Source organism: Erythrolamprus reginae, chromosome 1 (assembly GCF_031021105.1).
Source record: "Erythrolamprus reginae isolate rEryReg1 chromosome 1, rEryReg1.hap1, whole genome shotgun sequence".
Lineage (NCBI taxonomy): Eukaryota > Metazoa > Chordata > Lepidosauria > Squamata > Dipsadidae > Erythrolamprus > Erythrolamprus reginae.
In genome coordinates, this window is record NC_091950.1 from 49860239 (window position 1) to 49888105 (window position 27867).

General features: G+C 36.7%; 2 protein-coding genes across 7 annotated transcripts in view; one reads left to right on the top strand and one right to left on the bottom strand.

The window, feature by feature from the left end:
• MOK (MOK protein kinase) lies at positions 1-27785 on the top strand. 6 transcript variants are annotated; one of them, XR_011559154.1, is made up of 13 exons: positions 49-209; positions 8546-8661; positions 9468-9582; positions 10100-10189; positions 12393-12463; positions 13486-13564; positions 13881-13929; positions 15174-15352; positions 16252-16353; positions 24491-24664; positions 24917-25024; positions 26576-26779; positions 26865-27785. XR_011559154.1 is itself a non-coding variant. In XM_070752015.1 (13 exons), the coding sequence occupies exons 3-13, from the start codon at positions 9563-9565 to the stop codon at positions 26943-26945; spliced, it is 1161 nt and encodes a 386-aa protein (XP_070608116.1). In that variant the 5' UTR covers positions 49-209; positions 8546-8688; positions 9468-9562; the 3' UTR covers positions 26946-27785. The 6 variants fall into 6 exon arrangements, 5 of the variants coding, with proteins under 5 accessions (XP_070608125.1, XP_070608116.1, XP_070608099.1 ...); XM_070752015.1 differs by having other exon boundaries at positions 8546-8688; positions 24917-25028; XM_070751998.1 differs by having other exon boundaries at positions 24917-25028.
• WDR20 (WD repeat domain 20) overlaps positions 11910-27867 on the bottom strand; it is a 71783-nt gene continuing 55825 nt past the window's right edge. The window contains exons 5-6 of the mRNA XM_070751986.1: positions 13853-13909; positions 11910-12773 (exon numbers count right to left, since the gene is read on the bottom strand). Coding sequence (XP_070608087.1) covers positions 12753-12773; positions 13853-13909 — 78 coding nt within the window. The 3' untranslated portion in view covers positions 11910-12752. The remainder of the gene's footprint in view (positions 12774-13852; positions 13910-27867) is intronic.

A 27867-nucleotide genomic window follows, 5' to 3' on the forward strand; every position in this document is an offset into this window, starting at 1 on the left:
GGGTGGGGCTAGGTCGTTTCCCCGGGTTGAGGAGGTGGTTGAGGCTCCGGGGTTGCCAGGGTGACGGGAATACAACATGGCGCGCTGACCAGTTCTGTCGTGGGGAGGGGGTCTGGCGGTTCAAAGAGGACCCGTGTCCTCGACCCACCCCCTCCCCACCCCTTGACCTGGCGGGAACCTGCGGGAGAGGCGGGCTCGGAGGATGCACAGTAAGGGAGGAGCGCAGTGGGGGTTCGCGGCACGTGGTGGAAATAGGTCGGGAACGACGCTCGGCGTTGGGGAGGGCGGCGGCGTGCGTGGAATGGTTGCTGAGGAAAAGAGGAGGAGGGCGAGAGACGCCGCACCCCTCTCCCTTTCTCATAAATCGGGCGAGAGAAAGAGAGAAGCGCTCTCTCATAGCACTTGGCGTATTTGGTTGGATTCGTTTACTGTTTGGAGATTCCATTGGGCGCCCTGCAGAGATTGGGGCTGAGGACCCGCAGTCGAGACCAGGCGGTTGGGAATTATAGCAATAGCATTTAGATTTATATCTCGCTTCATTGTGCTTTTACAGCCCTCTCTGAGCGGTTTACAGAATCAGCATATTGCCCCCAACAATGTGGGTCCCGATTTTGCCCACCTCGGAAGGATGGAAGGCTGAGTCAACCTTGAGTCGGGGGTGAGATTTGAACTGTTGAACTACAGCTAGGAGTTAGCTCAGGGCTTCTCAAATAGTGCCCCCCCCCCGGGGGGGATGCAAAACAATACCAGGGGGGAGATGTGTGACCCCAGGGAATGTGAATTTTTTGCCACAGGGAGTAGCCGGTGCTTTGCACCTAACAATAGCACATAACACAAAATAGGACATACGGAATGCAGATAACAAACGCTTAAGAGACACAATGGAAAAATATTTAACAGGGAAGAAAAGAAAGGAGAGAGATGGATATAACGACAAACAGCAGTCTCTCGAAAGCTGAGATGAGGAAATACCGTGTTTCCCCGATAGTAAGGCAGTGTCTTACTATCTTTTTACCCCCAAAAGCCCCACTGTGTCTTACTTTGGGGGTATGTCTTACATTGTCCCGGGCACCCGGGGCCGGCTCGTCTTCGGGCTTCGGCCCGGGCGAGGCCTCTTCTTCTCCGGGAGGGCGGCGTTAGGCGGCGTTGCGCGGCGTCGGGCCTGGCCTCCATCCCTCCTGCGCCGCGGCGGGGCCGGTCCGCGATGCGCGTCCTGGGGGCGCCCGGCTGGCCGGCTCCGGAGGCTGCGGCTCCTCCCGCTGCTGCCCAACGCCGAGGATGCCCCGCGCCCAGCCCGGCTACGGCAGCAGGCAGGCAGGCAGCCCCAGGCGCGGCGGGGAGAGCAAAGGCGGCTTCGGCCCGGGCGAGGCCTCTTCTCCTCCGGGCGGGCGGCGTTGCGCGGCAGGCGCGGCTGCCTGGAGGAGAAGAGGCCTCGCCCGGGCCGAAGCCGCCTTTGCTCTCCCCGCCGCGCCTGGGGCTGCCTGCCTGCCTGCTGCCGTAGCCGGGCTGGGCGCGGGGCATCCTCGGCATTGGGCAGCAGGCAGGCAGGCAGCCCCAGGTGCGGCGGGGAGAGCAAAGGCGGCTTCGGCCCGGGCGAGGCCTCTTCTCCTCTGGGCGGGCGGCGTTGCGCGGCAGGCGCGGCTGCCTGGAGGAGAAGAGGCCTCGCCCGGGCCGAAGCCGCCTTTGCTCTCCCCGCCGCGCCTGGGGCTGCCTGCTGCCGTAGCCGGGCTGGGCGCGGGGCATCCTCGGCATTGGGCAGGCAGGCAGCCCCAGGCGCGGCGGGGAGAGCAAAGGCGGCTCCGGCCCGGGCGAGGCCTCTTCTCCTCCGGGCGGGCGGCGTTAGGCGGCGTTGCGCGGCAGGCGCGGCTGCCTGGAGGAGAAGAGGCCTCGCCCGGGCCGAAGCCGCCTTTGCTCTCCCCGCTGCGCCTGGGGCTGCCTGCCTGCCTGCTGCCCAATGCCGAGGATGCCCTGTGCCCAGCCCGGCTACGGCAGCAGGCAGGCAGGCAGCCCCAGGCGCGGCGGGGAGACCAAAGGCGGCTTCGGCGCGGCGGGGAGAGCAGGCAGCCCCAGGCGTGGCGGGGAGACCAAAGGCGGCTTCGGCGCGGCGGGGAGAGCAGGCAGCCCCAGGCGCGGCGGGGAGACCAAAGGCGGCTTCGGCGCGGCGGGGAGAGCAGGCAGCCCCAGGCGCGGCGGGGAGAGCAAAGGCGGCGGCGGGAGTAGCGGACGCCTCCCTCGCTTTTAGTACCGTGTTTCCCCGAAAGTAAGACATATGTCTTACTTTCGGGGTATGACTTATATTAGCCGACCCCCCTGAAACCCCCCATATGTCTTACAATCGGGGGGGTCTTACTATCGGGGAAACACGGTAGGACGAAGCTTATGTAGCACTTGGCTTCACTGTGAGAGGAGGAAAGACTGGTATGTTTACTGTGTCTAAAAATGTTGGTAGTGGACAGCATGAAGCCAAATAAATTAAGGTGTCGCTTATACACATTATACTCCAAGCACGCTGATAAGCCACTTGTGTTTTTTCAGCGAAAACCTGCCAAATATAGCAAACAACCATCCAAGCGGAGAGTTGGGGTGTGTGTGTGAAATGTTTACTTGTTCCTGGGGGGGAAGCATAACAGAAAATAATTCAGAAGCTCTGAGTTAGCTGAAGTAGCCTGCAGTGCTGCACTCTAACCACTGCCCCACCCTAGCTCTTATCCCGCTATGGCTCCCGGCAGGAGGAGTTTCAGGCAGGCGCCAAGTATGACAGAGTGGCCCCCATTGCATCTTGCAATAGAAGCGTAGCTCCAAAAAACGAGCTCCAGAATTAGGGCTGATTCACTCCAATCATTCTGATAAGGGGTTTCTGTCTGGCTCCCACAAGAGGAACTATGTCGGTGTACTTTTAGTGGTTCTGCATTTCTTTCAGTTCTTTACATAATACAGCTTACCTCAACAGGGATAAGAAAAGAGGAGTATAACAGTTGTCCTTCAGCCTTTCCAGAGCGAAGCTTCAGTGGATATTACTGTATTGTGTCTGCTCCAAAACATTTTGGACACCACGGTGAACTCGATGAAATGGTCCATGAAAGATCAAGCCACAGTAAATGTGAAGCCTGTATTCCACCCTCTTCCATGGTTACTAGTGTAGAGGTTCAGTTTATCTTGTTTTTTGCAAGCTTCATCTTTGGGCACAGTTTTCACTGAACTCAGAAATGAAAAGGAAGCACTTGGTTGTTAGAATCCATTCCTTTAAAGCTGAACAAGGAAATCCTTTGAGGGCTGGAGGCTGTTTAGAGGCTGTATAGCAAATAGAATCTTAAAATGGGAAATACATAGCTTTTTGGTGAATATCTTGTTGGGTTCTGTTTATTAGATGCAAAAAAACCCCATCCTATTTTAAGGAATGTGTTGTGTTGTGTTGTTTTGTTTCTTTTCTCAAAAATGCACCATCAGTTTTCGGTAACTGCAGTCAGGGGCTTTTATTGTTTTTATCCTGCCAATATTTGTCTTGTCAGTCTACGTATGTCTTAGCTCAAGATGGTCTCCTGTTTCCCCCACAAACATTAAAATGGTTTTGGAGGCTACAGGTTGCCCTTTCTTGCTCTCATGGTTCATTCATATTTGTAAAAACAAGTACAAGCTAGCAACTTTAGAGGAATCCTGTCAGTTAAAGTACGGTACATGTTTCTGTGTATAAATTTCAGCAAGTTTTCAATATCATATTATAGAATTTGAAATAGCCTGACTAGGAAAAATATCTGCTTTAAATCTATTGGGCAGGTGATTAATGACCTTTCACACACTAATGTGAAAATGATCACATGCACATAGATGTTAAGATCAGACATCCAGCCCTTGATTTATCAATGAAACCAAGTGGAGCAAGTGGCTAGTTTTAAATTTCTGGGTGTTATCATAAAAGAGGACCTGACCTGGGGCACTCACCTTGCAGCACTGGTCAAAAGGGCCCAGCAGAGATTATAGTACCTGAGACTTCTCAGAAAGCAACAACTGAATGAAAAACTGCTGGTGACTTTATATCACTGCACTAAGAGAGTATTTTAACTTACTGCACCTGTGTATGGTTTGCCAATTGCACAGTGGCAGATAGGACAGTGCTCCAGAGGGTTAACATCATTGCCCAGAGGATCATTGGTTGCCCTCTCCCCTCTTTGTAAGAGCTTTATAGCTCCTGCTGCCTTAAGAAAGTTCAAAACATTCTTAAAGATCCATCTCATCCTAGACACCTTTTTAAAAAACTATTATCATCTGGCAGACAGTACAGGACAATAAAAACAAGGACAAACAGGGTGAAAAACAGTTTCTATCCCCGAACAATAACTATATTGAATTCTACTGTATAGTGCAATATTAATGCAATATTGGAGTTTTCAATTTAATTGTATAGAACGTGAAGGATGTGTGTTTTTGTTTTATTTTTTTTGTATAATGTACATTGAAAATGGCATTGAATTTTGTTGTGCATGGTACAATGCCGAATTAATGTAAACTATGCAAATGTTAAGGCAGAGATATAGAAATAAAGTATTGAGTAATCTTTTTTAGTCATAATTTATATAATCTATTAAAAATAATTTATATTTATATAAATTGAATAAAAAAGGATAAAATTATACACAAATAAATCATAGGCTCTATTAGAATAATCTGTTTAGACCGAGTCGCCTTCTTATGTAGTGTATTCCCTGACAGATAGTTGCCCATCCTGCAATTGGATACATTCAATAAAGATCAACCTTGTTTTAATAATTGGTTCTTGAGCTTCTTCTGTAATAAGCTCCTGATAGTCAGAAATTACTTTCTTATTCCCAATTGTTTTTTCTCAAAACAAAACATATCAAATTCCCCCAGTCTCTCATAAAACTAAGTTCCCTGTTCCAATCATAAATAATTTTGCTGAAATAAGAAAAACCAGGTTTATATTACAATGGGAGAGAGAGTAAAAGTCACATGATAGGGCTGTATATCGCTTGTAGAATAGTAAACTATATTCAGTGCCTGAAAGTTATATAGGCAAGCTATGAAATTTCATTTTAATGTATGCTGATTCATATACAAAGTTATTCTAATATAATCTAAGATCATAGGTTCATAGGCACATCCTTGAAATGTATAGGCTTGCTTCTGACCTCAAATCACTGAAAATCATTATCTTTAATTTCCAAGTTATGTTGAGATAGGAAGCAAATAAAATTGGAATAAGCCATCAACTATATATATGTGTGTACAAAAATAAAAACATTAGTAACCACCCAAAGCCTGGAAAATATAGAAAATATCGCTCCATCGACTTCTTTGATACACAGTAATACTGGAAAGTTTGTGAATCCTTTTGAATTTTCAACATGTCTGCATAAATATGATCGAAAATATTATCTGTTCTCACAAATCCTAAAACTAGATAGAAAATCCAATTAAACAAATGAATCAAAAATATTTTGAGGAAAAATTGATCCAAGGCTATGGTAAAAGTACATAAACCTCTAAGAGTATCGGTTGATTTGAAGGGATAATTAGAATCACAGTTTTAATCAGTGGGATGATAATCAAGTACGAATGTGGGAAATTATGCCCCTCTTTAAAGAATAGAATTTTGCTATCACTGTCAAAGTCTAAACTCACAACTCAGGTATGTGGAAGTGTGTCATGGCTCAAACAAATGCAATTTCCAAGGACCTCTGAAAAACAGGAGTTTCTATTCATCAGGCTGGAAAAGGTTATATAACTATTTTCAAAGAGTTTCGACTTTACCAATAGTCATTAAATAGAATGTTTAGAAATGGCAATTCAACACCATTTTACCCTCCCCAGAAGTGATTGACAAGCAAGAACAAGGTGTATAATTCTTCATGAGGTCTCAGACCCAGGAAAACATCTAAGGCTTCTCTTGAATTGATGAATGCCAGCATTCATGAGACCACCATTAAGAGAACATTGACAACAATACTGAATATGGCAGGATTGCAAAAAAGCCTGCACTACTTCCCAAAATAATAATAATAATAATAATAATTTATTAGATTTGTATGCCGCCCCTTTCTGAGGATATTGCTGCCAATGTTCAGTTTGCAAAAGACCACATGGCTATTGGAAGAATGTTCTCTGGATGGATGAGAGCTTTTGGGCTTATTTGTTAAAAGGCAGATACTACATTTTAGCATAAGACCAACCCATATGTGAGAGATGGTGGTGGCAACATATTTTAGGCTTGCTTTGGTGTCTCTGGACCAGGGCAGCTTGTCATCATTGATGGAATTATGAATTTTGAATTACATCAGCAAATTCTACAGGAAAAGGTCAGGATATCTGTAAACTGAAGCTGAAAAAAAAGTACAGATATAGAAAGTCTTCATAACCCTGTTAAAATGCCAGGTTACTAAAATTTTCAAAAATCAGACCAAGAGAAATCACTTCAGAATTCTTTCCACCTTTAATACCGTATAACGTGAGCTGTACAATTCAGTTGAAAAACAAACTGGATCTTTTGAAATCACAGTGAAATCTTATAATGACACTGTTGCATAAATATGCACACCCTTAAACTAACACTTTGTTAAAGCACCTTTTGTTTTTTATGAGAACATTCTGTCTTTTGGGGTAGGAGCCAATCAACATGGCACATTTTGCCTTGGGGATCCTTGCCTACTCTTACAAAAGTACTCAAAATCTGTCAGATTTTGAGGGCATCTCCTGTGCGCAGTCCTCTTCAGGTCACCAATGGATTTTCACTTGGACTGAGATCTGGACTCGTTGGCCATTCCAGAACTTTGACGATCTTCTGGTGAAACCTTTCTTTTGTTGATTTGGAGGTATCGTTTGGGTTGTTGTATCAGAAGGTAAAATCTTCAACATTTTAGTAGACACCTGAAGATTTTAACAGGGGTATGTAGACTTTCTACTGTAGGTCATATAACAAAACAGCAACTCCAAACATGACAGAAATAGTTGAAACTATGTTTCTATGTAAACTAAAGTTTGGAACGGGCAAGAAAAATCTGACTAATCCTATAAAAATATGGTGGAAGGACCTGAAGCAGACATCTCAATCAAGGAAGCCCGCCAACCTCCTTGAGTTGATGATAAATAAGGGGGAATGGCCTCCAAGCTGTTGTTCAAGACTCATCAACAATTATTATTTCTGCCCCAAGCAGGCTCTCCATTTATTGAAAGCAAAGTTTCACATACTTTTGCCACACAAATAGGTAATTTTGGATCTTTTCTTTCAATAAATAAATGAACAAGTATAATGTTTTTGACTCATTTGTTTAATTGGGTTCCTTTTATCTGGTTTTAGGACTCTGTGTGTTTATATTTGAGTTCTATGGTTCTACATATCAGGACATACTAAAAAATCATCTGTTCCTTAGCAGTTTTTAAAAGTAAATAAAATACAACTTCAAATGAACACATAACATATTATACTATGCCGTTTGTTTTACAAAAACAAAGCCAAAATTGAGAAGCTATGTGTGGAAAACTAAGTATACCTTATGATTCAATAGCTTGTAGAACCACCTTTAGCAGCAGTAACCACTGGAAAGTAATTGTTGGCTGTGTGACTATCAGTCTCACATCATTGTGGTGGAATTTTCACCTGTTCTTATTTACAACATTGATTCAATTCATTGATGTTTATGGGCACTTGTTTATGCCCAGCTCTCTTGAGATCCTGTCACAGCATTTCAGTTAGGTTGAGGTCCAGACTTTCACTGGGCCATTGCAACACCATGATTCTTTTCTTTTTCAGCCATTCTGTTGTAGATTCGCTGGTGTGCTTGGGACCACTGTCCTGTTGCATCATCCAGTATCGTCCAAGCTTTAGCTATCAGACAAATGGCCTCACATGACTGTACATACAGTACATATGACTATAACTACATGTACTATGAACACAGTCTTTTGATTTTTCTTCCTTCTCATTTTAACACTTCATATACAAAAAACTTGTATCAACAAAACAAATTCCTTTCTATTATACAATAGCTGACTTTTTCATAGACCAGCACTGTGGTTGAATAAAAATAAGGAAATCCAATCATAATCACGGGATCTTTTAGATAAAATAAGTTTTAGGTTGGACTAGAAAACTTCCAAGGTTGCCTCCAACCCTTTGATTATATGATAATATAAACAAATCATAAATGGAAGTTTCCTTCACTATACCGTGTTTCCTCGAAATTAAGACCCTGTTATGTTTTTGAACATCAAATAAGTGCTTGGCCTTATTTTCAGGGAGGCATTATTTTGGGGTGCATGGAGCAAGGTGGGGCTCCTCTTGCTATCTTGCTATCTTACCTAATTTCCAGCTCTCTCCTTAACCTTAACCAAAGTAAATAGTATTTTTGGAGGAGGGCTTATTTTTGGAGGAGAGCTTATTTTCAAGGAGAGGGCTTATTTTCGGGGATGGTTTATTTTGGGGAAAACACAGTAAAATATACATTTAAAAACATGACAATGGTTAAATATTAAATATCTTATTAAGTATGATGAGTTATTACTACAATTACATTGGGAATGCTTCTCTTTACAGCTAGATGCAGTCTGAAGAAGTTAATTCTCACAGAAGTTAGGCAATGGAGAATTATAAGAAGTGCTCTAGAACTGATATGTATGGGAGACGACCAAACCAAATTTTAGAGCAGAAAGGTATATACAAAAAATAGTCAGAATTGGGTGAGTTTCCAGATGTATATAACTCAGCAGAAAAAAAAAGAATGAGTGAGGGATCAATGTATCTGGATAAATATTGTTTGTGGGCCTATAGCACATAGATAAATTTGATTCATAAGTTATTCTTATTCTTATAGAATAACATTAGAATTAAGTTCTTCAAATTTACAAGCTTGGAACATTGTTACATGATTATTGATAATGCCCTAAGATACATTAAATTGTATGTACGTATAAAACAGTCCATTGTAATGATGCTACTGATATTATTTAAGCAAATAGCAGTAATGATAGATGGATGGATGGATGGATGGATGGATGGATGGATGGATAGATAGATAGATAGATAGATAGATAGATAGATAGATAGATGATAGATAGATAGAAATATATAATTTATATCTAGGGAAGATATAATTTATATTTAGTGAAGTGAAAACAACAAACTTCGGTTTCTAAAAACTAAACTAAAACTTACACTGTTTTTATCCTTCAGATTATCTCATGACCATAAGTAGGTGAGATGTAGTTGGTAGAAAACACTTAAATGTTAATTTAGCAAACCAGAAATAGAATTTCTCATATAATTCTCAACAAATTGTACTGGTGTAATCTTTTCCCAGTGCAGAGATGTGAACTTTAATTTTAAATAACTACAGTGACAATATGAAACAAGTATTCTGTTAGAATAAGTAAACTACAATTATGAATATGTTTGATAAAACAGAATTTAAATATATAAATTTACCTTCTAGTTTATTGTTCCAATATAATCTTTTTAGAATACAAAACAATTGGTAAAATTGGAGAGGGAACATTTTCCGATGTTCTGAAGGTACAGAGTCTAAACAATGGACGTTGCTATGCTTGTAAACAAATGAAACAGCATTTTGAAAGGTAAAGTATTATTCTTTTCCATTTTACGTTCTGGTTTAGTTTCAGTATATAAATGTTTTGTTTAAATTTTCATTGCCAAAAGTTGATTATAAAAGAAATATTTTTATAAATGCATATGTAAAATCTAGCTGCCATTGGAGATCAAAATTGTTTTTCCTGACATATCTTATTGGCCTTAAATAAGTGTGTTCAACCTAGTAATTCTTGACCCTACAGTGTAAATACAGCATTGCACAGATTTGAGATTTCCTTCTCAAGAGCTCATAATCACTGAAAGACAGGGAAGTGTGTACTATACTGTTTTCTATGTCAACAAATAAGAAAACATGGCACTTTGCAAGTAGTATCTCATACAGTAGTTATACAGAAGCGAGCCATGAAATGTCACACTGCACCCAGGCAAGCTGGCAACATGCTGCAAGAGATTATTATACCTTATGATTTGTGTGATTCAGGAAAATATATGCAACAATGTGTAAATGTCAATTGTTTATTTTTTTCTAATCTTTTCTGCTAGCATTGACCATGTGAATAACCTGAGAGAAATTCAAGCATTAAGGCGATTGAATCCACATCCAAATATCCTTACATTGCATGAAGTGATTTTGTAAGTGATGCATGCTTTTTGATTCTATACCATTCATATTGCTCACCAGATATTTTATAGAGCTGTTCAATTAATTACTATTTATCAAACAAATCTCATTCTGAGTAAAATTATTTTGCAAGAGGAACCTTTCACTGTAGGATGACAAGATTTCTTGCACCTTTTCTCAAGTTGACAGCAAATAGGGAGTAGGTTGAGTAGGCTACTTAACTTTGGAATTTAATATGAGTTGAATAATATATCTTTCTGTAGTTACTGAACCATCATTCTGTTCTATTGACAGTATGTGACATAGGCTCTCAGGATTGATCTGGCAATCTAGAAAGACTTTAAAAATCACATTAGTTTTATTCTATGTTCATAATTGGCCTCTGACAAACTAATGGTAGAGTCAGAAACACAATAAAAATTCATGGGCTCAAGATTGAAGTGTTTAAATGGCAATGTGTAGAATCCAATCTCATTTCCATAGGTGCTGATTTGAGATTTTGTAGTGAGGAATTTTATGTGTCATTAGATTCTGCTCATTGTGTCGTATGAAAAATCATATCTGGTTACCTGCCTAATGGAGATGATCAAAATAAAGAATATTCTGAACATGCATATATTTTGTTACCATGAAAGAGAAATCTCACAATCTTCAAACATCCTCACTACACATTTTGCTTTTAACCTACACATATTACTATTTAACCATTTCTGAAGAAAGAAAATATATTTTTATTTTTAAAAAGATAAATTTTGAAGGCACATAATAAATATTCAGTGGTAGCAGGAGGTGGGGGAAGAACAAAGGAAACATTGAGACAAACCCTTGACCCTTTTGTATATATGTCATATTGTTGCATTGCATATTCACAATGTGCAGACCTTGTGGAACAATACTGCTTCCATCATTTTGATAAATGATGCAGATGCCTATATCCAGGTCTCAGGGAGAAAGTCTTTCACAGAGCAAGGCAATTTTCTCTCCTATTGCAGAAAGTTGTAGTTCAGTAACTGCATGTAGAATTATATCAAATTTAATTTTGATTTGTCCAGTTACAATTATTTGTCAAGTTATAGAGCTCAGAAAGATCCCCACCTGTGACCACATAATTGGTTAAGATGGGTTATGATCTGATATTATAAGGCATATTTGTGTGTTCATAAGTTATCCTGTTGCTTGCTTAAAATTAACTATAATTGATTGTGGCAGGCAAAAAAAATGTTAACATCAAAAGCATTTTTTTGCATTTTAAATAATGATGGTTCTAATTAAATAAAATATATGCAGCATGGATTTACTTTTAATTATCATGTACATAAGGGTGAGCAATTTGTAAGTAACATGAGATTATCAAAGGTTTGTCCTCTGCTACAGGTGCCTCCTCTTCTCTTTCATACTCCCACTATTACTATCATGCTGATAAAGAGGAATGATCTTCCTCCTCACAATTGTCATTCAGTAATTCACTTATTAGACTTTTTTATTATTGAGAAACTGATTCAGCAGTGTAGCAAAGGTGCATGGGTATGAATCCCCTGGAAATCCTTGTTTCCTGGAACATTTGATTTCCGATTTTCTGTTAAAAATGCTGGGGAAGTTGGTAAACAATTTTGATGAGGAAGATGATTTTTAAAGAGAGTCATCCTCATAAGCCTTATCTGATATCTTTTTTCAGAATCATGAAAGATGAGATGTCAAAATGAAGTTGATTTTCCTTTTCTTATTCAGCAATTTTGAGTCAGTATGCATAATGATAAAAAGCTTGCTCATCTCTAGAGTGGCATATAGCAGTAGCACTTAGACTTATATACCACTTCATAGTGCTTTATAGCCTTCTCTAAGCAGTTTACAAAGTGAGCATATTGCCCCCAACAATCTGGGTCCTCATTTTACCCACCTCGGAAGGATGAAAGGTTGAGTCAACCTTGAGCTTGGTGGGATTTGAACTGCCAAACTGCAGGTAGCCAGCTGTCAGCAGAAGTAGCCTGCAGTACTGCACTCTAACCACTGTGCCACGCGGCTCTTCTGCTCTATAACTGCTCTATTTAACATACAGTGCTTTTTCGTGCATATATAAAAGCTAATAAAAATACAGAAAACTAATAATAGTGGAACCACTTTTAAAAAATAATTGAAAATCTGTCCCATTCTTTAAGTGCTTATACAACTTATTCTTCTTTGTTTCATATAATTCAATTAAAACCCACTTTTTAGTGACAAGAAAGCTGGTGCTGTTGCATTAATATGTGAACTTATGGACATGAATATTTATGAATTGATCAAAGGTATGTAGCATATACAATATCTGAAAAATGTCTCAAACATTTTTTTTGTAATTGTAAGTAAGTAAGAAAGTTGCAGTCTCAGTTTAGCCAAACATCAAGTAAGTCTCTGTTGCATGTTGAAAAAAGATGTCTTTTACTTGCAGTTATGGAAAAACCTTCAGATTAGCATGGATGTACATAGAATCTCTTTCTGGTGGCAGTAGATCTCCTTCAGAATAAGTTAAGGCAGAGAGAGGTTTTGGAATATAGGGGAAGTATCTCCATAATTACATATATTGAAAGATATATGCTATCCTAAAGATGGGCCAGTCTGTAAGAAAATTTAAGGAGAATATAGTTCATTAATTACTGCATGTATTTGCTATATTAAGAATTGTTAAATCTATGCCCCACCCTTACCATCAACCCGAGCTAAGGCAGCATGGATAGTCAGTCAGAGATGACAATTGTATGTCAACAACTGGAAAACTACTTCATTTTGATACAAAATTGCTATCTTTGTTACAGCAGTTGTGTATAAAATAAGAGTTTATTCTGCTTCCAAATACCCATGATTCAGAATGAATAACTGCATGAAATATAAAAGCTTGAGTCCTTTTTTAAAAAAATTCAGATTACAATAGAAAACCATTTCAACTGATATATGACTAGTAAAATATAATCTAAAAGACATCCTAGCCTACTGTGTTTTGTGTCTGTTGTGTTTTGCAAATCCCTTTTAAAGGTAGCCTTATAGAGGACACATTGTAGGAATCTAACCTTAACAGTGATTCAGATATGAGTCCAGTAGCCAGTTCTGTCACTTTAGAAAGATATACCAATGGTGCATCTCCTGAAGGTGGACAAGGTGCTCTCAACAGAGCAGCTTTGAATATCCTGGCTAAGTTAGGGGACATGGCTATAGGCCATAAGTAACCAGATTTAAAAATCAGTCAATTAGCCAAAATCGTTGCAAGTTTTTTATACTCAAGCGATCTTTATTTTAAAAATAAACCCTACTAAACTTGATTTCCAAATTCCAGGAAGGAAAAAACCATTGCCTGAAAAGAAAATAACTAATTATATGTACCAGTTATGCAAATCTCTTGATCATATACACAGGTAGGAAAGCTTTTTTACTTATTTGCTTGCAAAATTACAGTTTGAATATTTAAATGGGCTGGAATCTGTAGACTTTCATTCATGTATCTAATTTATATACAGGTGTCATGGACTTTGACTAGCTTTTCTTTTCTAGTTGTCATCTCTTCTCAGGAATATCTTCAGAACTTTATGGATACTTTTTTGGGGATGGGTGCAACAACTTACATTGAAACTAAGGAGTAGGCTCAAGTACTCCCAAGGGATATGTGGTTTTCTGCACCACAGTCTTAATATAAAAATACTTACCTTTCCTTTGATTTTTATCTTGATGCAGAAATGGAATATTTCACAGAGATGTGAAACCTGAAAACATATTAATAAAGGTAGGTTGTCTTTGATAATTTTAAAACAGGAGCAATATGAATGTACTAAAATTCTTATGTTACAAAATGCTTGTTCTAGGACTGGTATTTGAATATGCACCCTATGTCTATAGGAAAACGTACATTTCAACTTTCTGATGATTAACTGTCAAAATACTTGATCTAATATTGTCTTGCTTTTTCGCATTAGATTTTTTTATTACTCATGGAAAATACATGTTTTTAGACAAGTCAGTCATTTTTGAAACAGGCTGTAAAAAAAAATCAAATTTTATTTTCTTACATAACTTGTGCTAGCAATTATCTGAAGACTTAATGTTCAAAGATTTGATGGTAATTGAGAGCAGAATTTCCACGCTAAATGACTGCCACAATGAAACATGCCACAATGACTGCATCATTTAACAACAGCATCCTTTGGCTGTCATTAAGTGAGGATTTCATGTGACCAGGACTTGCAATTTCCTGCCAGTTTCCACAGGCAAAGCCAATGAGAGAAGCAGACTGAAAGTTGCAAGTTAACCAGACAGTTTGCAAGCAGGGTGGAAGGCAGGTGACTACTATGGATTGAGGGGAGGATTTCTGTGGTGAGTGCATTTGAGCTGGGAAGAGGTTGCTGCTAGACCAGAGTAATGCATGCAGGCTGGTGCAGCATGCATGTGGTGCAGCCGTGCACATGGATATAATCACATGGCCATGGAGGTAATCTGCGGCTCGAATTTTGAGGATCAGTCAAAAATACTGTTTGTTCAGAGTCATTGCAACTTCAAATGGTTGCTGAACAAATGGTCTTTAACAAAGAACTACTTGTATGTAAGTTTATGGAGATTCTCAGTCATACAGATTATGGTTTTTCCAAAGGTGCTTTTCCAAAAGGCAGTTAGACACTCTTGGTGTTTTTTTCCCCCTTTAAAAATGTTTCGCTTCTTATGTAGAACTGAAGAAAATCCTTGGATGAGAAGTGAAACATTTTCAAAGAAAAAATAAGAAAGTGCATTTGCCTTTTGGAAAAGTTGCCTTTGGGACTACCTATGCACTATTTTCACATTTATTTCACAAAGGCTGTTTTGTGGCCAAGGATTCAAAAATCAATTATGCCCAATTTGGACCATTAAAAAAATAGTCTTTTCTGTTCAAAATTAGAACAGGTGAAGTAGATAATTTAATCTTGAAGTATTGTTCATTACTTGTAAATATTATTTTGATGCTTGATCATTTGAGATGTACAAATCGTCTTATTGTAGCAAGATCTTCTCAAGCTTGGAGATTTTGGATCCTGTAGGAGCACCCATTCTAAGCAACCATATACAGAGTATATCTCTACCCGCTGGTATAGGGCACCTGAATGTCTTCTTACAGATGGTTACTACAGTTATAAAATGGACATCTGGAGTGCTGGCTGTGTGTTTTATGAAATTGCAAGGTAGGTTATTTATCAAAAGGAAAGTGGGTAAATTAAAAAGAAAAAAGAAATTCTTCTGAAGTACAGGCCTGTGCAGATATGAGACAGTAATTATGTATTATGGAAAAAAATAGAAATATAACACCGGGGAAGATTTGAGGTTCAACACTGAAACACACATGGAGAAAATTCCAGTTCAAATGTCGGCATTGCTAGTCTATGAACTGCATAATGGCACAGGGAAAGTAATTTAACACTTTGAAAGTAGATTTAACTCTATCTTGATAAGAAAGATTTTGGTATTTGTCACTGTTTGTTAATCATTGTGTTCTTATCTTGTGTAGAATCTCATTGTTTTAATTGAGGGGTTTGTAATTCAGCTTAACATAAATGTGTATAGTACAGCTGAATAAAGGAAAAATAATGTGAAGTTTAGCTGAGGGTCCTAATGTGATATCCAGGCTTCAAGAGTAGCTATGTTATCTAGTTGCAGATAATAGTAAAGATGTCTCTAAGTAGGACCTTTGAAGCAAAGCCATACCATGTGCATATTATATTGAGTTTTGGGGAATACTGTATAGGCTTTAGCAACAAATACTTCATTTCTGGCTGATGAAATATTTACGGTATGTTCTTAAGTAGCTACAGACTGAATTATACAGATAACATTTTGCAATAACACTTGTCTCTTTTTTATGCTTTTTCCCTTTTTATTTTGAAAGATATTATATAATACACCGGTGGGAAATGGGATTAATGACAGTGAATTCAATGTTAAAAAATACTATAGTATTTGCTTTTATTATTTAGTATCAACAATATTATTTAGTACCGAGAATGAACAGTTTTCTCATAATAAAAATATAACCTTGTCACAGATGTTGGTATTCATCACATTATTAATTCTTTATTGTTCCTAGTTTCCACCCACTTTTTCCTGGATCAAATGAATTGGACCAAATATCAAAAATCCACGATATCATAGGTACCCCTCCTAAAAAGATTCTTCATAAGTTCAAACAGTAAGTGTAGTTTCCCTTGATATTCATTACTGCATTTAAGTAATGTTGTCTAAAATCACATCTGAAGAGTGTGTTTTAGTACCTTACAATTAAATCTGACGAAGCATATATCCAGGGTCTACTTTTCAGAATTCAGAACCACAGTCACAACCATCTTATTTTCATGTCCTTTTTTCATAATTTATTAAGATTGTTTTATACTATTGTTCCCTTAATGTGTGCTTCTAGCATTTTTTGCAAGTGTCACAGAATATAGAAAGCCCCCCTTGCTATAAATTACTGTAACTTCTGTGTATTTTTGGCATTCAGTAAACATCCAATTGAATAGAGCTTGAATTCTGTTCATTTTTTTGAGACAAGCATAAATAATTTTCTTGGCAACATGGTGCAAGGGATTTGCCAGTCCTGCCTGCAGACCTGGCATTTCTTATTGGTGGCCTACCCAAGCATTGATCAACTTTTGTTCAGTTTTTCAAAATAAACTAAGATTATAAGTGCTGTCAGTTAGTTGGGCTGATGCTATATAGACTTACGGTAACTATCTTTACTGAATGACCTTTTAAAGGGTGCTTATTATTGGCTTCCGGTTTGGTGGAGATCGCGGCGAGACGTGTCTGGCAGGGCTCTGCCAGGCGAATCTCTTCTACCCCCTCCGAAGGTCGCAATTGCGATCGGATCGGGCCCGGATGGCCCGATCCATGAACAGGGGGCTCTCCTCTGCCCGAGGACCCATCGCCAGGACTCCAGAGGCAGCGGTTCGCCCCGCAGCTTCGGAGACGGGAGAACCGCTCCTCTTTGCTTAAGAGGACCGGCCAGCGCTTTCTCCCCTCACTCAGCGGGAAGAATAAAAGCAAAGAAGCGAAAGTAAAAATATCTACATCTACATCTACATAGAAAAAGAATATAGCAGAGAAAGGACTTAAGGTAAAATCTCCATTGTGTTTCGTTTTTAAGTCAGAAGATCGTAAAACTTTTAAGTAAAAGTTTTTTTTTCCAGGGCGAAAGTGAAAGTTTTTTTCTTGTTTAAACCCATCCGCAAATAACAGCCGGACCTAATTTTTTTTTTCTTCACTTTTACTTTTCCATTTTGAACGTGAGCTTGGGAATCTACAAAATAATTTTCTGACTTTATGCTTTAACAAAATAGTTTAAATTTGACATGACTATTTAGAAAATTTTAACTGCTAAAGAAAATTTCTAGTGATGAACAGAATCTGTTCTTGATAGACTTTTAAAACCATAATCTTCTGGACTTAATTTTTGAAGCGGAGGAACACAGTCTTGCTGCCTTTTTTTTTTCTTTCTTGCTGCCTATTTTCACAACATGAATAACTTAATAATCATGAATTAAATGGAACCTAGAAGAGATTGAAATCACTTCTTTCTTGGATTACTTATTGTTGGATTAACCTATTTGGAATACTTGCTGAGCCTTTTGGACTATTTGCTGACACCTTTTGGATTATTGCTGACACCTTTTGGATTATTTGCTGAGAACTCTTTGGTTTAACATCTGCCTGCTGCACGAAAATTAACTTGACTCCATCTTGGGATCTCTTTCTTTGTTCTTTGCTCCTGTCTTGAATTTGGAAAATAAACTGACTCCATCTTGAACACAAGCAAGCTTTGGAATTGCTTTACTCCTTGAATTTTGAATTGAAATCAAATATAACTTTACCCTTTGAGATTTGGATCTTCATTTCTACTTCCTAGCAAAATTACAGGATTTATAAGAAGAACTTAAGTATACAATACTGTTATTGTGTCTTTGAATAATTATCTGGTTTTTTCCCTGATTTTTCTTTGACTTTCTTCCTTACATTTTTATTACTAGAAGAAGTTTGGTTTGAACTATATGCATTGTTAATAAACCTTGGGTTCCTGCTCTATTCTAAATAGTTGAACTAAAATACCACCCTCCTTCTTTTTCTTTTTGAACAATTCTTTTTACTTCACTTTTTCCCCTTTTCTTTTTTTCTTCCCTCCTCCTAAAGTCTTTTCCTCCAAAAAACTTTTTTTTTCTTTTCTTTCTTTTGTCTTCTATATACAGTTGATATTCCTTCTCTTCTTTCATTTTCTGTCCTCCTTTTACTTGAAAAGGCTAATATTTGTTTTTTTTTCCCTGTGGCACTAAACAATAATATTTCTTTTTTCTCTTCTTCTTTTGAACTCTGTTATTAATTGAATTGCTATTGAATTGGTATAGTCATATTATAAGGGAAACAAAATATATTGAATAGATTTGGAATTTATAGTAATTTCTTTTCCTTTTCACTATATATAAAATTGAAACTAACCTTAAAATTTGAAATAGTGGATTCTAATTTGATAATGTCCCACACCTCAACTTTTGTTAAAACAACAAAGAAACAAACAACACCAACTACCCTATCTCCACAAGTGTCACCGCATTCTTCTCCTTCGCATCAAGTGCTAACCATGTCTACCAAAGACAAAGACAAAGACAAAACAATGCAGTCCAATCTTGCAACTATTCATGAGACTTTGAATGCTTTGAAGGACTTTATGGTCAAATCACAAGAAGATGCCACTCAACAAAGAGAGGCCATAAAGGAGGAGGCAACACAACAAAGAGAAGCCATAAAGGAGGAGGCAACACAACAAAGAGAAGCCATAAAAGCTGACTTGGCAGAATTTAAAGTGGAGATGGCTCAAATGAAAGCTGATATGGGCGAGATGAAAGATCAGATAAAGCAGATTCAACAAACTCTTCAAGAAAGTGATGACCGAGTTAAAAAAGTTGAAGAGCAAGCTGACAAAAATGAGAAAAGAATGGAGTATCTTGAAGGGAGAGCTGATGAAAGATACAAAAGATATGATGAATCTATCATCCAGCTGGAGATGCAACGAGCTTCGTACGGACTTCGATTTCAGAATATAAAAGAGGAAAAAGATGAAGACTTAAAAACGACTATGGCGGAAATCATTGGAGGTATACTTCAAGAGGACCCCATGGCTTTACAGAAAGAAATCGATGAAGTATACCGAATTTCGAATAGCTATATCCGTCGACACAACCTCCCAAGAGAGATACATATTAAATTTACAAGAAAGGCGTTGCGAGATGAGATACTTCATTATTCAAGAAACTCCCCGCCTCAACGACATGGAGTAGAAATAAAGATATTAAAACAAGTTCCAAGAAGTGTCAGAGAAAACAGAAGAGATTACCACTTTTTAACCAAAATCTTGATTAAAGAAAATATCACTTACCGTTGGCTTATTCCACAAGGACTTTCTCTGACATGGCGCTCTACAAGGTACAAACTGGAAAACGTAGATCAAGCTATGTTCTTTCTTGAACAGAGTGGTTTGGGCCACTCCGACCATGCAAGTAAGCAACTAGTGGTCCAATTACAACCAGCTCAACAGCAACCAGGGGAAAAATCACTAATTCAGCAAGAAGAAAACCTGGGGGCAACTGCCCAAGTAATAGAGCAGGACCAAGGCTCTAGAAGAGTTCAACCTCAGCGAGAAACCAAAAAACCTATTAAATGACAACGAATAAAGACTTGAAAATCTTTTCCGTAAATGTTAATGGACTTAACGAACCAAGAAAAAGGAAGCAAATTTTTTCCAAAATCAGAAACCAAAATGTTCAGATTGCAATACTACAAGAAGTTCATATTAAAAAAGATAACCAAAAATTACTGTTGAATCCCAAAATTGGAAAAATGTATGCTGCATTAGCAGACCAAAAAAAAAGAGGTGTAGTGATGTATGTCAAGAATTCTATAAATTCCAAACAAATATATAAGGATAAAGAGGGTAGGATATTGATTGTACAAGTAGACATTGAACCCAGACCTCTAGTGGTTGTTTCTATTTATGCCCCCAATGAAGACCAAATGACATTCTATAAAAATTTACACCAAATAATAACAGATTTAGCTATTGATAATCTATTGATAATAGGTGATTTTAATGCTATCGCAAATAGACAATTAGACCACTCAGGAGGGGGAGGTAATAAAAAAAGGGGAAAAGGCAAAAAAACAAGAAGAAACTTGCTACCCAGTACTTTTCAAAAAATGAAAGCGGAACTATTATTAAGCGATATTTGGAGGGAAAGACACCCTCTCAAAAGGCAATTTACCTTTTATTCCAATCCTCACAAAATTTGGACGAGAATTGACATGTTATGGGCACCAAAAACGGTGGCAGAACAAATAAGAGAAGTTGAGATAGACGTTAATACATGGGCCGATCATAATCCAATAGTGGTCTATATGACGATGAATAATAAACAGAACAATTGGCGGATGAACAGGTATATATTAAACGACAAGAAATATAAGGATTGGATTGAAAAGGAATTAAAAATATTTTTTGAAATTAATAAAACATCAGATACTACTCTACAGAACTTATGGGATACAGTTAAAGCGTACATAAGAGGTTTAACAATATCTTATACAGCAAAATACAATAAGGAAAAGAAATTAGAGTATTTACAATTAACAAACGAATTAAAACAATTAGAATCCTTATCGCAGCAACATACTAAGAATAGAGATCTAAAGACAGAAATAAACGTAATTAAACATAAAATTAGAGTTATAGAACAAAACCAACTAACTGAAAAGATTAAAAGAGCAAAGCAACAATACTTTGAATATGCAAATAAACCTGGCAGATGGCTAGCGTATAAACTTAGAAAACAGAGTCAATCAAAATTAATCCAAAAATTAGAAGATAAAGATGGTAAAAGAAAATTCGATACAGAAGGTAAGGCAGACATTGTGTATAATTTTTATAAGGAATTATATGCTAAAGATCATGTCATTGAAGATGAAGTTTTTAATTATTTAGAGGCTTCAAATTTACCACAAATAACAGAAGATCAACAGGCTACCATGGATGGACCAATAACAATGGAGGAACTCCTAATAACAATTAAAAAACAGAAAAGCAACAAGGCCACAGGCCCAGATGCCATACCTGCAGAATGGTATAAGATAGATAATGAAACAATAAGAAATCATATGTTAGAAACTTTTAATTCCTGTAGACTTGACGGAAAAATTCCTAAATCTTGGTCAGAATCACTGACAACCTTAATACATAAACAGGGTACAGAACCAGAAAAAATTAAAAATTATAGGCCTATATCACTATTAAATGTAGACTATAAGATTTTTATTGCCATTTATGCAGAGAGACTCAAAGGAGTTATAAATGGAATAATACACCAAGACCAAAATGGGTTTCTTCCAGGGAGACAAATTAAAAATAATATTAGAACTGTAATAAATATACTAGAGTACTATGAACAACACCCAGATAAGATGGCATCTTTAATGTTTTTGGATGCTCAAAAAGCCTTCGACAACGTTAATTGGATATTTATAAAAATGCAATTAAATAAAATGAGATTTGGCCCAAAATTTGTTAATCTAATAGATACCATATATTCAAAACAAACAACGAATATAATATTGAATAACAGTCAATTACCAATACTTGATATAAATAAGGGAGTTCGCCAAGGATGTCCTATATCACCATTGTTATTTATTATGACCCTTGAAACCTTATTAATTAAAATAAGAGCGGACCCCAGAATAAAAGGTTTAACCGTAGGAGATGAAATCTATAAACTCCAGGCCTTTGCAGATGATCTAATGTTTATAATTGAAGAACCGACTACAACAGTTCCTACTTTATTACAAACCATTGAACAATATGGAAACGTAGCAGGTTTAAAGATAAACAAAAACAAAACACATTACTTGACTAAAAATATGAACAAAACACTAGAAACTAAATTAGAAACTATTTCTGGAATAAAGACTGTAAAAAAGGTAAAATATTTAGGAATAAATTTAACAGCGAAAACAATAACATTAAAAAATGATAATTATATGAAATTGTTAGCAGAAATTAAAAAAGACTTAGCAACCTGGAACAATTTGAAAATATCTTTCTTAGGAAGAATTGCAACAATTAAGATGAACATTTTACCCAAGGTCTTATTTCTTTTTCAGACAATACCAATAAACCCAGGGGGTATCTTTTTAAAAACTTTAACCAACTTAGTTAAAAAATTTATATGGCAAGGTAAAAAAGCAAGGATAAAAATGAATTGCTTAGAAGATATCAAAGAAAGAGGAGGATTTGGCCTTCCAAATTGGAAATTATACTATCAGGCCGCCGCACTAACATGGCTTAGAGATTGGATAATCTTAGATAATAAAAGAACACTCGAACTAGAAGGACATGATTTAATGCTTGGATGGCACGCATTTTTATGGTATGATAAGGACAAAAACCATTCATACTTTAAAAGGCATACATTAAGGAAATACTTACTAGAAGTATGGAAAGATATAAAGAAGAATCATTTCTTAAGCATCCCAGATTGGTTAGCTCCCTTAGAAGCAATAACGCATCCAAAGTCTATAAAGGACAAGAAAATGACTCATAGATATAAAGAACTATTAAACGATCAGATGAAGCTTAAATCTAGAATTGAACTACAAGAAGAAGGGATAATAATAGATTGGTGGCACTATGCCCAGATCCGATCTAGATATCAGAAGGATAAAACTCTTTACATTTTTAATAAAAGTAAGAATTCTTTAACTACCTTAATAACCACTAACTCTACAAAAATGATAGGGAAAATATATAAACTACTTATTGCTCATAAAAATATAGAGTTGACTTTAAAAGATACTATGATAAGATGGTGTAGAAATATTGGTAAGGAAATAGATATAGACACATGGGAGAAAGTGTGGATTAATAATTGGAAAATGACTAAATCAGTTTCCTTAAAAGAAAACCAAATCAAAATGTTCTATAGATGGCATCTCCCACCAAATAGGATAGCAAAAATGTTTCCCAAAACATCCCCAATATGTTGGAAATGTAAGAAGGAAATAGGAACTTACTATCATCAATGGTGGACATGTAGCAAAGCAAAACTATATTGGAAGATGATTGAAAAAATATTAAAAGAAATAATAAAACAAGATATAGATAATACCCCGGAATTTTATTTATTAGGTGTCACAACCCAGATCTATAAGAAAGAAATTTTTTATTTAATCATACATATATTAACTGCGGCTAGAATAATATATGCGCAAAACTGGAAAGGGGAGGAAATCCCCAAGGAAGAAGAGGTTATAGCTAAGATATTAGATTGCGCTGAAATGGATATGATGACAAGAAGATTAAACGATCAAGAGGATACTAAATTTTACGAAACATGGAACAACGTTTACAAATGGATAGATAAGAAAAAATAAGATATATCTTTAGTGGTTGTTTTTTCTTTCTCTTTATTCTGTATTAGTTTTTATCTAGATGATAACAATAGAAATATTAGTTTAAAAGGATTTTTTGATGATTATGATATAGCTATGTATGTATAAGTATAAACAATATATTAAGATTTTTGAAGTATAATAGTTGAATTTAGTCTTACTGTTTAGATTGAAGGTTTAACACTATTTTATTATAGTAATTAGGATTATATTAAAGGTATCTTTCCTTTTTGGTAACTATGTTATACTAACCTTAATACCCACATTAAGATTTGTAAACTTCAACCCAAATTTATTAATCTTTTCTTATTTTTTATAATAGTTAACACATATGTATTCTTTTTCTATATTTGAATTTATACTTTCATAAGAAGCGGGGGAAATACACCCCCACTTTATGTTCATTGTTTGTTTGTATTTGTTTGTCTTTTTATGAAAAATAATAAAAAAATTGAAAAAAAAAATAAAATAAAGGGTGCTTATTATTAAATGTTCCTCTTATTCCAGTTCAATAGTTATCACCTGGATAATTTAGAATTACTTTTGACTTCCCATTTTCAAGTGAGGGTGGCATCAAATGGATTTAAATAAAATATTTGTGATGTTATGGCGCCATAATACAAGTCTGCCCAATCTATTTGTATTCTAAATTTGAGAAGCATTAAATTGTAACCATTTCATGATACACCCATACACATGTAATTTGCCCTATATGGCTGGCTACAGGGACAAAGAATGCTCTGAAAGTGAAACTTCTATTTTAATTTATTTTGTATTCTTTCAATAACAATAAGGCTGATTCTGTTGACAGCAATGCATTTTCTTTCGCTGGATTTATGCAGGTCAAGAGTGATGAGTTTTGATTTCCCCGCCAGAAAAGGAAAAGGAATCTCTCCATTTATCCCTAACCTGTCCAATAAGAGCCTGACGCTTATGTATGCAATGATACAGTATGATCCTGATGAGAGAATCTGTGCTCACGAAGCACTGCAACACCCTTATTTCAGAGAATTAAGGTAAGGGGATGTGAAATGATTTTGAATTGAAAATGTATTCAGTTGAAAATGTATCTAGCCAGCTAAGATTTAAAATAACTAAGCATAATCATTCTTGATCAATTAAGCTAATAATTTTAGTTAATACTTAAGTTTTAGTATTTAGCCTTTTCATTTCAAATCATTGTTTAATAGGTCTAAAGGAAGGAAGTGAGTGGTTTGATTGTATTTCAAAGGTCATATATGAGATTTTATCTGACTTACTCTAAACAGGTTGGCAGAGAAACAAGCTTTAACCATACACCGAAAAATGAGATTAGTAGAAAATCCATTAGAAAGAGATTCTGTTGGCTTGCGGCGAATTTCAAAGGAGGATCAAAGGCAGGTAATCTTTAAATCAAGACTGAGTAATAAACCTATTTAATTGCTGTCATTTTTATTCACATACCTACAAAACAGCTCGATGTCAACTTTGTGATTTTATTAATCATCCTAGACATGTGAAACATGTTTCAGAATTCTGGTAGAAAAATATTCTAACGTTTTTAATGGTTTTTTGTTGTTTTAACTATTGAACCCCTATTTGTGATTTACAGGTTCAGAAAGGCTTTTAAAAAAAAATATACCATTATCTAATATGCATGCATTGCGTGGAATAGTATGTTATTTTAGTTTTAGATGCTATATATGGCTCCTGATATTTTGTGGTAATTCTTTGAGGACAAGACCCAGGGGACCCAGGGGAAGAGCCTTCTCTGTGGCGGCCCTGGCCCTCTGGAACCAACTCCCCCCAGAGATTAGAATTGCCCCCACCCTCCTTGTCTTTCGTAAGCTGCTTAAAACCCACCTCTGCCGCCAGGCATGGGGGAATTGAGATACTCTTTCCCCCTAGGCCTTTACAATTTTATGCATGGTATGTCTGTATGTATGTTTGGTTTTTATAATAATGGGTTTTTAATTGTTTTTAGTACTGGATTACTATTATATGCTGTTATATTATTGCTGTTAGCCGCCCCGAGTCTCCGGAGAGAGGCGGCATACAAATCCAATAAATAAATAAATAATAAAATAGTCATATGTTTTTTCTGGAAATTATCCAATTTATATCTAGGTCTATGCAATAATAATTTATTTATTAATAATAATAATAAATAATTATGGAATGTCTGCCAATTTCCCAGTTATTCTGGGAATATTAAGGATATCGAAAATCTAGCCAATAAATCCCAAAGTTTATTTTAATTCATTCTCTACCCTCATCTGCCCCCCCAAGCCCCTTCTCCCAGAATCATAATTGGAGAACAAAAATTTATTATAGTACATTCCTGTATTTTATTGCAGAATTTTAGACACACCAGATTTAAGCTAGCAATACGACGTTTCTAGGGTTTATCTAATTCTTTGTAATTCTGGTGGATGTTCCTTGCCTTGTTTACATACTCAAGGATAATTTTTTATGCTAATAGAAGAATAAGAAATGAAGGAAATTGTGTTATTCTAAGGCTTAGAATAATAGATTCCAAGAAGATATCTTCTAAGGCTCGATTTTATAAATAAATGATCAAAGTTTATAAGCCAGTTTTGCAAACAAATATCAATTTTCAACATACCGTATACACCTTTGAAAGTCTGAAAATACTGGAATGTAACCTTTGGCTACTCTTTTAAAAATAACCATTTAACCCTCTTCCCTTTTATTAAACGAACTATATAAAGGCTTCCACTGACACCACACTCCCAAATGATGAGATCATTCCAGAGGCAAGCTGCAATTTTCCCTAAGAAACATTTGGGTAGAACTTTACAATATTTGAGAGTAACTGCATAGGTGGCAATATCTAAACCATCCTAAAGCATATGTGAGGTGATCAAACACATTTAGCCTACATAACATTATTTTTAAAAATTGAACTTGTATTTTTATTTTAAAAGGCCTTTTTTAGGCAAGCCCAGGAGAATCCATTGGGACATCATGGACTTTCCAATGCAGTTGAGTTGCCAAAACTGACAGTTCCTGCTGTAACCAACCTGACTTCTTACCCTAATCCTTCATTTCAGTCAGTTTTTACCCTCCCAGCATCCAACAGACAAGTCCAGGTTTTGCAGCCTATAACATATTTTGGGACACATCGCAAGGTAATTCTGCCTTGCTTATTAGATTACATGCTATTTTGTACAAGTAGATTATATCCCATTTTAACTTCTATTGTCTCATCAACAGCCTGAAAAACAGAAGGAATTTAAAACTCCTGTGAAACAGTACCACCTTCCTGCTCTGGAAAGACGAGGTGGAAGATTTTGATGGATCAAAACACTCATGAGCTGTCTGGATTTTTTGAAACAGTACACAAATGGCAATAGTGCCTTATCATCTCAAATGCTGCAACAAGAACCTACAACAATCCTTCTTTGGGACTTACCCTTTTTTTTTTACAAGTCAACAATGTAACCATTTTTATAGCTCAGAATGCACTTTGATTTTTTTAAAGGAGTTCCTATTTTTTTTAAAGTTTTCTTCTATGATGATCATATATTTAACGGTGTTGCACTGGCAGGAATGAATTGCTAAATTTCTGGGGGAGGGGGTTGTACATGTCGTCATAGGGATAATCAAAGCCAATCTTCTTTATCATTTAGAAATTTCAACATGTAAATATAACAGTATAAAAATTTGTGTTCTGAAATAAATATAAATTAGCAGGTCTTTGTATGGATGGTGGATGAAAAAGATCAGTCATTACTCAATATTCTCTTGTATGGAAATCTATAAGTAGGCTTTTGGTAGATGTATATTGTCACACTGGCATAGTTCAATGTAGAATGTTACACATTTGTTTTGAAAAGTCCATGATGTTTGAAACTCTTGTGCTGGAAGAAATAATCCACTCTAAAGGGCATTTAAGTTAGCTTTTATAGAGGTATCAATAAAAATAAATTTATTAAAGAACTAAGAGGGTTTTTATAGGATTATGATGAGATCAAGTACTATGTCCTCTCACAAAGAATTGTCAAATACCATTACTCTGTAACAAGAACAAAATGATGTATTGCACTAGAGTAAAAAAATATTGATACTGTAGAAAGAGTTGCACCTTAAATAACAGCCAAATAGCAATGCTTCAATAAAAGTGGCAAAAAGATAGCTAAGACTGGACTATATCTTTGAGGAGGGAAACCACAATAGTAAAGTTTGCTGAAAAGTCACAAACAGAACACAAATGCAA

Coding starts and splice junctions, on each gene's coding strand:
- MOK (XM_070751998.1), top strand. CDS start 8,589: ATGGAGAATTATAAGAAGTGCTCTAGAACTGATATGTATGGGAGACGA. Junction 13,930..15,173: donor CTGAAAACATATTAATAAAG/GTAGGTTGTCTT, acceptor GTCTTATTGTAG/CAAGATCTTCTCAAGCTTGG. Junction 24,665..24,916: donor CCTTATTTCAGAGAATTAAG/GTAAGGGGATGT, acceptor TACTCTAAACAG/GTTGGCAGAGAAACAAGCTT.